The 10,211-nt window shown below is 45.6% G+C and overlaps 2 protein-coding genes across 2 annotated transcripts; one reads left to right on the top strand and one right to left on the bottom strand.

Annotated features, from left to right (window-relative positions):
• Window positions 1-8,446: 8,446 nt before the first annotated feature.
• LOC120411990 (histone H4) lies at window positions 8,447-8,853 on the top strand. The gene has a single exon (XM_039571663.1). The coding sequence runs from the start codon at window positions 8,472-8,474 to the stop codon at window positions 8,781-8,783; it is 312 nt and encodes a 103-aa protein (XP_039427597.1). The 5' UTR covers window positions 8,447-8,471; the 3' UTR covers window positions 8,784-8,853.
• A 674-nt stretch (window positions 8,854-9,527) lies between these two features.
• Window positions 9,528-10,139, bottom strand: LOC120411984 (histone H2A type 2-C). Its single transcript, XM_039571655.1, has one exon. The coding sequence runs from the start codon at window positions 10,025-10,027 to the stop codon at window positions 9,638-9,640; it is 390 nt and encodes a 129-aa protein (XP_039427589.1). The 5' UTR covers window positions 10,028-10,139; the 3' UTR covers window positions 9,528-9,637.
• Window positions 10,140-10,211: the final 72 nt, after the last annotated feature.

The following is a 10,211-nucleotide window of genomic DNA, read 5'->3' as shown; positions in this document are numbered from 1 at the left end:
GCAGGCGAACACAATTGGGCTGGCCCGGGTCAGCTGCTCGTATTTTTAGAGCGGAGCCGCGCGGTGATTGGTGGGTTGCAGAGCCCGCCCCGCTGCACGGCCGGGGAGCCCTTCGGTGTGCTCGATTTGTGTTTCTTTGGACTAACAAAAGTGTATTTTCCTCGGAATTTCTGCCACCAAATCGCCCAATTTCCTCGGTGAGGGGGGAGAAGAGCAGGTACTTGCGTTCGGGAGAGTTTCCTGCGGCAAACACGCGATTTGAGTTAAAGGAGAGGCGATAAATCCCGTGTGCTGCTGCTGGAGAGACCTCTGAAGGGAGAAACTTTTGTTTTTCCTTGCAAATTAAAAATTTCCTTTTGACATAAATGTTATAGCAACAACTCAGCCTGATTATTTAGAGGGTTTTCTTGGGGTCAAAGTTGAAATCTGACGAATTAAAGCTATTTTGACAGTTTAAATTGATTTTGAAGAGGAGGAAGTAACACAAACTCCTTTTTCAGCTGTGAATATGGATTAAGAACCGGTTCCTTTGACCATGTGTTTTACCTCCTAAAACGCTAAAGTCTAGTGTAATAGTGTCTCGTACAACCTCCTATTGCACTTTTTATAGAAACATAAGCAATATGTTATTATCTGGAGATTTATGAACATACAGTTGGTTTATTTTGTCTTCCTGGAATTTCAGTACAAGGGAGGCAAAGTTACCCTGCTGCCCTATGTGGGGTGTTTTCTTTTTGTTTGTTTCCCATATGAATTTTTCTACCAATTATTAAGTAAATCAAGCTATTTGCTTTTCATGCTCCATTTTATTTTGAAGTAAATAGTCATTTGATACCTTATGTTACAGAACTGCAGCTTTGTAAAAGAAAGCAATCTCCTAAACTTCTGTTGTTTATGGAAATTATCTTTGTCTCTGGTTAATTTAAGATTTGCAAGGACCAGCATCACAGTTTACTAATTATGCTCTTAGTTCCTGAAGAGTATTTTCTTGTTATATATTTTCTCTAAAAGTAGTAGAATTTTAAACCATATTACTGTTTGGATTTTTTTATGTATCTCACAGAATATGGCTACACAAAGGTTTAGGTAAAGCCTCTGAATTCTGAATCCTCTTTCCACTCTAAATAAAACCCACCTAATTATTACTTGTGCATTTTACAGCAATCACTGAAATAAGGAAATGCTTTTATGATAAAAACTAAAGCACTTTGTGATAACCTGAGTTTTAACAAGGGGAGAGGTAGGCCATAGGTCATTCCTAAAGGATCAGGAAAGAGCCAATCAATACTGATATCTGGTGGAAGATGTTGTAATATGCTGAACAGAGCAGAGCTCTGGAATAATAGTTCATTAATCTGTAACCGATTATGAAAAAAAGTGTATTATCCGTTGCCTTGTGTAGTTATTTAAGAAACACGAAGACTACACTACAGCCAGCCCTTTAGTAATACCTGATGTAACATAAAACATGAATACAGTATTTAAGTGCATATTAGCAACCAGGAATTCAGATTGTATCAGTAGGCAGTTTTAGGGAAATGTAATTTTATTTCTATGTCATGGTTTCATTACAATGTCTGTTTTGTAAAGACTAAAATGTATATAAGATGAGAGATTTTTTTACATTTGCTGTAAGATTGTGTTTCAGGGAATGTGGAACTATGAATAAATGCACTGAAGGGAAGAATTGTGACCGCCGCCCCATAAGTATAAAATACAAAAAAAAAAAAAGGTTGCAGTAAGACTGCACCTGAGTTCTGTAATGCTTTAAGGGGAAAATAATTGAGAGAAGAACTAATCAAATTGTGACTTTCAAGGCTCTGTTTGGCAATCCTGCCATAGTAAGGATACAGGGATTAAACAAATTGGAGTGGGTGTGGGTATTGCAGATATACCTTCAGAAACTGCCAAATGAAAGTAAAATGTTTTGAAGACTTTATCCTGTATTATGTAAATCAGTGAATGAACCTTTCCACTGATTTGACTGCATAGTGTAATAAGGTAGCAACTGCTGGGAACATATGAAATTTAGCAGTTGCCTAGAGACTTCATTGCATATAGACAGAGGAAAAGCACAGGCCATGAGTGACATGTCAGCAAAATGAAAAATTCATTGTTGCTTATTCTTGTTATTTTGAACACATTTACTTCAGTAATCTTCACTGGAGAAAATGTAAATATTCCAGCTCTCATTTGTGCCTTCACAGAGTGTTCATTCACACTTGTTGGTGGCAAAATTGGGGTGGTTAATAGCCACTATCCCGGTTTTCTGCCTGGATTTTCTCCCAGCAGCTGCAACCCTGTCCCCATTTCCAAAAAGGACTACTAAGTATATATGGGTCTCTAGTTACAATCTAGTAACTTAAACTGAAGTAACTTCAGAAATTTCATGGCAGAGAGAGAAACTATGATCTTTTTTTATGGTTTTGCAGCAAAGACATAAACCAAGTTTAGTGATGTAGAATTTCTACTTGGAACACATATTCTTCTTTATGTGAAAGAAATACATGCAGGAACAATATTGTGGAAAATTAAGGTGTATTTGGCAATTTTAAAAACTGCTGCTCTGCAGTCAGAGCAGATAGTCAAAAAAGAATGAATGGATGTGCTCAGGCAGAGAAAAAATGTGGTGAAGGATTACCTAAAAGGCAGAAGTGGGAGTTTTGCCACCAACTGAGCAAATGAGGAAGGGAAATAATCCTGGTTTAGAGATAGGATATTGTGGAAAAATTTCATTGAGAAGACACTACATAGACTTTTACATGAAGTTTGTTTTTCCCAGTGAGACTGGAGGGAGGTAGAATTCATTATTCATTAAAAGAGAAGGAAAGTAATATCAGCATCTCCAGAGATCCTTCTGGAGAAGGCACCACTGTAAGGTCTACTTCATATGAATGACTTCAATCCATCTCACCTTATGGGCACCCTAGCAAGCCACACTACATAACAAACCTGCAGTCTGAGCCCTTCCTGCAAGACGCTTCCCTTCAGATACCAAAATCTATCCAACTTTTGCAGTTATCTTTTAAGACCTCTTGGCGTAAGCAAGGAGACAGAGGAACCACAGCCAAGGGCTGGCACTACACCCGAGAGCTATCAAACGTTCCCATCTGCAGTTTGGGACCTGCCAATACTTGTTCCTAGGAAAATAAGCTGTGGGTTATATTTAGGTATGTTTGCAATAAGGAGAGGTAGCACAGTAGTTGTTCTCAGGCAATTTTGTTAGGAGCCATTAGCATGAGAGCCAGCCACACGAATGTGGCTACTGGGCTGCTCTACCTGCTGTAGCTGAGTGCTGTGCTCAGTCATTCTTAGACAGCTGGAGACCAGAGCCCCTCTCCTTGCTTCAGATGGCAATTTCCAGAGAGATTTAGGGGAGGGCCTTTACATTATGTGCTGCATTCCCACATACATGTTCCACAGGAAAGAGGTATAAATACTCCCCGCAACCCGTGATTACACTCCTATTACAGTGTTACACCCATGCCTTACTTGCCCTCAGTGACTTCATCTTTCATCTGAGTTGCAAATGTAATAACACTTGTGTGATCCAACCAGCCAGCACAGTTTAGCAACTTTTAACACTTAGCTAAGGAATTTTAAAGTGATACCTACCAAACTACAAACTTGTTGCAGCTCAGCAAAACAAGCCTCAGCCTACATAGTACTAATGTTGCTGCTGCTACTGCTGTTAAGGCTCCTGAGTGTCCTGAGGTCACATAAGGCCTTTTAAATTCAGGGGATGAGTGAGCATCTGTAGGGAGCAGAACAAAGAGGGTAGGGCAACAGATGACTATCCCCACAGACTCAGCTTCCTGGAATGTTGTACACTCCTCCCTGTACCCTTGGTTAAGGGTTGGGGCACCTGTTGTGTCCTCCCTTCTTCATTGCCATGGCATGTAATTTTGCAATTGAAAATCTATAGTCTGAAATCTGGATATGTCCATAGTTAGGAGCCGCTGGGAAGGAAATCCTTTCTGGGAAAGGAAAAAAAAGTCAGCAAAAATACAGGGGGCCAAAACCCTTCTGAGAACAGCTAATGAAAAAAATACGGACTTTGTTCTTAACTCTGTGTGTGTTTATTAGGTCAATGCTTTTTTACTTTTTTCACACACAGTGAAAAGGTCCTCAGTCAGTCAGATATCAAAGAATATAATTATTTATATCCCAGAGTAATTTGGTCTTCTAAAATTAATCCAAGCCACTTGAAAATTTGTGTTCTTGACCACGCAGGCATGGTTTGAATGTAGTCATCAATGGGAGATTGAGGACACCTCGGGCCCTGAGACAAACTGTCCATGAAAGGTAAACAACATTAACAGAAGCTGCATCATCTATGGCTCCCCAAAGAAATTGTCTCCTCCTGAATCAAAAGTGCCTCGCTGTGACCTTCATTTACTGGTGAAGTCCACCACAGAAGGGTGCCACCACACTGTCTCCTCATAGCGACCTCTCCATCCGCAGGGAATCCTGGCTGCTCAGACTAGTGAGCAGCTCACACGCAGTGATGCTGAGCAACTCACTCCTCCTCCCCACAACACCGCAGCACTTCCATGTGTTTTCTGCCCTCCACACTTTCCTGCTGGTGCGGTAGTGCTGTGACTTCTGGTATGAGGGAGGGAGCAATGTGATGAATCTAAATGTTGCTTCCCACTCCAGCCAGGAACGTGTTTGGAACCTATGGAGGGACAAAGTATCCTCAGACATATCGTGCATGCACAGCTGCTCTGCAATCTGCCATCTCCCTGGCTCTTGACACCCCAGACACTGATGTGACATGCTTCCAGGTAAATTTGGGTTGGCAGGCAACTCATTTTTTGCCACACAGGCACTGACAGTAGCACCCAGGCACGACGTAGGCTGAGAGCCAGAGCACTGTGTGACACACCATGCAGAGGTGCTCTCCTTAAGTGATGCTGCCTTCCTGTTATTCATCAGAGGTGAAGCAGGTACTGGCTCTAGACAAGGCTGCTTGTGCCAGCTTTCTAGAGCAGGCATATTGCAAGGTAGCGTTTGGGTGCTAGCTGGATAGGCTGGCTGTTTTCCCACAGAAGGGAACAAAGAGGTTTTGAAGAGTTGTTCACCGTGTAAGTGTTGTGCTGTAGTTCATGTTTTTACAGTATGTGCTTTGCAGCTGTGCAGTCCATGGTCTGCTGCCAGAGTAGCACTATCTCAGGTCAGTATGTTGTCCAGATTGCCAGGGGCACTGGAGGGGCTGGCTGGTGCCTCAATTTCCCCACAATATATAAATGAGGTCAGTCACTTCTGCTGTCATACAGTTAGAAAATCAGGAATCTGGCTTCAGAGGCTCGTGAGACTTTGTATATACAGTTTGGGCACAGTCAGGAAGAATGCATTTCATCTATTTTGCCTGCAACTTGCCTTGGTCCCAGAAAGGATTGGCTTCCATAATGAGCGTATTAAAACTAAATCTTGGTGTTTATGGCACAGGTTTTTTTTCTGCTTTGGAACTGAAAATGCAATCAAGATTTTGTTGATTTGGTTTTGAAATAGGGAATAGAGTAACAGCTTTAACTTTTGTATGCTGTTGGAGGTTAGTAGTTTGTAACATCTGACAGTTAACTGTGTGCTTAACAAGAGCAGCACAGAAGGCCAGCAATGAGCAACTAGGAGCAGGGATCAGCAGACATCCAGCTGTACAGAGGTGATAAGTAAAGAGAAACCTGCTTGGGTTTGGGTTTGCTCAAACTGCAGTGAGACATGTTCAAGGAAACCTAATAGGCAAAGTTACTCAAAGCTGTTGAGAACGGGGCCTGCTGATGAGTAAGGTGAACATTTGATAAATTCTGATGTTAATTGTCCAGATCTATGGCATGTTCATTTTAATAAAGAACTTCACTGGGGGAAAAAGAAAATAGAACCAAAACCTAAGTGGAGGAAAAATTGTAATCTGTGCTTCTTTTATTAATTCTTTAGAAGAAAACAAGTCTTGGCATGCTTGAGTACATTGGAAGGCTTTCAAGGGTTGTCACTGTTAGCCACATCAGTGGATGAAGACAGGAATTTTTGTTTGCATTTGACACTAATGGAAAAAATGGGTTCTTAATGTTCAAATCTGTTTGGGTTTAGATTTTTCTTATTTTCATTTTACCACATGTACTTATTGTCCCTACATGGTGAATGGTCTTAGCTTTAGTTTATTGTTTTGTTTGGGTTTTTTGGGGTTTTGTTTGTCACCTTCCCCTAGGGTAGCAGGGTCATCTAGTTATGGTCCTTTCAAACTTGAGGAGCACACTGGCTCTGTTAGGCTAGTATTGGGAACACATAAAAGCTGTAATTCTGGGAGCAGTCAGAAGAATACACACTGTAGTAATAGAACTTGTTTCTTAAATTAGTGATATCAGCAGGGATCCAGAGTGCAGAGAAATTAGTGGGCGATATGAGCAGGACAGCCTTGAGATTCTGCTCTCTTTGAATTGCATTCTAGAAACATAATTATGTCACTTGAAGAACTGAGTAATTAACAGGAAACTTCATTCTGGACCAATATCCCAACTGTGACAGAGGCCAGTAAATAAAGAGGGTAAGAACAATAGCTGATAATCTCATCAAAGTGATCCTTTATGGTTTAGTGCTTTGTGGGCTGGAGACTCATTGAGTCAGAGGGGATGTCTTTGAATTAGGGAGCCACAAATGGATTTTTCTTCTTTGTGTTTAGCAGTTGCTTTCTCCAGGCAAACATTTTTCATGTTTTAGGATTTTGCTTTAGCATTACAAATCATGGAAGGTTGAGGAATAGGTGAGTGGGAGTGGTAGATGGACAAATGAGTGATGGACATGTATACTACGTGGACTGTATCCCTGTCATAGTGGAGAATTTCATTAATATGTGGTTAGCTGTCCTTAGTGTGTGCCTGTGTTATAAAATGCTGCTGGAAAACAAACATGAAGTGGAACGAAATGGCAACCAGCAAGGAGAGTGGACTGAATACCCTTCACTGTAGCTGCAGAGAGATTAAGATAATGTATGTGGAACAGAGGGAATGGCAAGTCATTTAGAAGAAGAGATAAAAAGGAATGATAAGTCTTCAGGGCTGGAGAGACATTCTTATATAAAATATCTGAGTTGAAAGATGCTGTGAAACAATGACTTCACCATTGTATTTTTAGACTCTGTCATTTTTTCAGACTTACCTTCCTGGAGTCACTGTGATTAAGGCAGAAAAAAATGCCAGAGTCGATGAGAAAAAAGGTTGCCAGAGTTCACAGAGATCTCTCCTAGCCCTTCATCTTGAAGGACTTTCTTCTGTCTCTATGTGAGTAATGATGTGTGTATTTGGCCATAAAGAGCACAGGCAAATTCTCCATATTGTAATTATGTTAACTTCATAGACCCAGTGGGTCTTGTACTACAAATAGGAGGACTGCAGGCATAGCCAACAGAAATGAGGCAGGGATTGAAAAGTCATGATGACTGATTATTAGAGTCATGAAGTTCTACCAAAAAACCAGAAATGTCATCATACCCTTGTAAAAGGAAAACATACACATGAAAGAAGGAGTATCCACTCAGAATCAATCCACTCAAGCCTTTGAAAACATGGGGCACACATGAGCATGGCTGGCATAGCTGTTTTTGTTGTGCATTTGGCATATGTTATTAATTTGCATCCAGTTAGAAGCAATTACCTTAATGGAAAGATAATGCTTTTTATATATCACCAGGATGTCTGGGATTTAGTGTGAAGCAAATACTAGCGACAGAAAAAAAAAAAAAAAAAAAAAAAGGGTGAATAGGAAGCAAACTCTAAAGACACTAGGAGAGAAAATAAAGCATCTTCAGTTTATTGCTGAAAAAGCCCTATGCAAATTGCCACTGATACAGTATGCTGAGAATCAGGTATAGCCTGCTTCTGGAAAAACACACGTTTCCTTCTGGTCTAAGGTGAACACTTAGGCATAATGTTCCTCATGCTTCAGACTATGTAAGACAAATTCTGCCCTAAGGTCATGAAATTGACCCAGAAGGTCATATATTTGTAAGATGGTTCTCAGTATATCGAATGCCTGAATACAACCTCAGAAGTCAGACGATATAGTCAACGTGGCCTTAACATCTATACGCGGAGGCCTAAAGACCGACAGCTCCCTGTGCAGTGGCACTGCCGAAACATCAGGGGGGAAAAAAAAAAAAAAGCTTTCTGCATTCTCCCCACGGCCAGAGGGGAAGAAGCCGGGGAAAGCTGTTCGGGGGAGCCGAGGGCCTGGGGGATTCTGAGCGAGGCAGGGGGAGGGAGGGGGGCAGAGACGGAGGCGGGGACAGGCGCGGGAAGGCGGCCGGGACCCCGGGGCGGTGCTGGCGAGCGGCGAAAGGGGCGGAGGCGCAGGCCCGGCCCCCGGCCGCCGAGCCCGCCCCTGCTCCCAACCAGGTCGGACCGCGCCGCATAAAGGCCGCGGCGCGGGCGGCGCTGGGGCACAGCAGCGGGGCTGGTGATAGCGGTAGTGGCAGCATGTCTGGTCGGGGTAAGGGCGGCAAGGGGCTCGGCAAGGGCGGCGCCAAGCGCCACCGCAAGGTGCTGCGCGACAACATCCAGGGCATCACCAAGCCGGCCATCCGCCGCTTGGCTCGGCGCGGCGGCGTCAAGCGCATCTCGGGGCTCATCTACGAGGAGACGCGCGGCGTGCTCAAGGTGTTCCTGGAGAACGTGATCCGCGACGCCGTCACCTACACGGAGCACGCCAAGAGGAAGACGGTCACGGCCATGGACGTGGTCTACGCCCTCAAGCGCCAGGGTCGCACCCTTTACGGCTTCGGTGGTTGAAGCTCTTTCCTCTTAACCGTACCACTGCGACAAAAACCCAAAGGCTCTTCTAAGAGCCACCCACATTTTCATTTAAAAGAGCTGTGTTGCTGTGTTTTTAATAGTCATTCTTGGCTTGATCTTTAGTGTTCCTTTAACGTTAAAGCTTGCTTTCCTCCTGCTTTAGGCCTGTTGGGCTGCTGTCCTCCAGCCGCCTTTAGGTGAGTAGAGAAACCCAACAAAACCTGTCCAGGCCAAGAGTAAAATACGCTTTCCTTTAAAAAGATAAGCGATCCTTAAGTTGTCTATGACAAGACATCGCGCTATATTCTTTTTCTCATTCCCGCTCGTGTCTGAAAGGGGGGACTGGGCAATTAGCTCCAGGGACTATAGCAACGCTGCAGGGGAGGCTCTTCACTCTGCCGGGCGGCGGTGGCGGCCGCGGGAGCGCGGGCCCGTGTCCAAGAAGGGTTAAGCGCCCGCACGATTTCCAAAAGAGCGCGCGGGCCACGATTGGCTCCGGGACATCCCGCGCCCGGCGGAGCCCGCGCTCCCCTTCCTCCCGCGCTCGTTCCCGAACAGCACAGGGAACAGAGTGCTCCGACCGATCCCGGCCCGGGAGTAAAACGCAGACAGCCCGGCCGCGCCTGAGCGCTCCGGCAGAACCGGCCAGGGCTGGGTACACGAAAGACACTCCAAACCACACACGCACCCAAGGACAAACGCAGGCGCCCTTCCCTTCCCTTCTCTTCCCTTCCCTTCTTCCCCCCGGCGCCCGCTCCGCAGCATTTCAAGCTCTTTCTCGAGGTTGTGGGTGGCTCTGAAAAGAGCCTTTGGGTTTCGCCTCTGGGCTCGGGACGCTTCCCTCGCCTGGTTTACTTGCTCTTGGCTTTGTGGCTCTCAGTCTTCTTGGGCAGCAGCACGGCCTGGATGTTGGGCAGCACGCCGCCCTGCGCGATCGTCACCTTGCCCAGCAGCTTGTTGAGCTCCTCGTCGTTGCGGATGGCGAGCTGCAGGTGGCGGGGGATGATGCGCGTCTTCTTGTTGTCGCGGGCCGCGTTGCCCGCCAGCTCCAGGATCTCGGCCGTCAGGTACTCCAGCACGGCCGCCAGGTACACCGGGGCGCCGGCGCCCACGCGCTCCGCGTAGTTGCCCTTGCGCAGCAGCCGGTGCACGCGGCCCACGGGGAACTGCAGCCCGGCCCGCGACGAGCGCGACTTGGCCTTGGCGCGCGCCTTCCCGCCCTGCTTGCCCCGGCCGGACATCGCTGCTGAGGCTGCTCCGCGAACAAACCCCCGCTGCCACCGAAACGCAGCAGGTGAGTGACAGCCGCCCTGAGGCCTCCGCCTTTATATCCCCTCCCTTCGCGCCGCCGCCGCCTCCTGATAGGCCGAGGCGCCTGTCGGGGCGCGCGCAGCCCAATGGCACAGCGAATCTCACGCTGACCAA

The sequence above is a fragment of the Corvus cornix genome, chromosome 1A (genome assembly GCF_000738735.6).
Source record: "Corvus cornix cornix isolate S_Up_H32 chromosome 1A, ASM73873v5, whole genome shotgun sequence".
Lineage (NCBI taxonomy): Eukaryota > Metazoa > Chordata > Aves > Passeriformes > Corvidae > Corvus > Corvus cornix.
The sequence above is the reverse complement of the archived record's forward strand: the minus strand, read 5'-3'. Positions and strand labels throughout refer to the sequence as shown.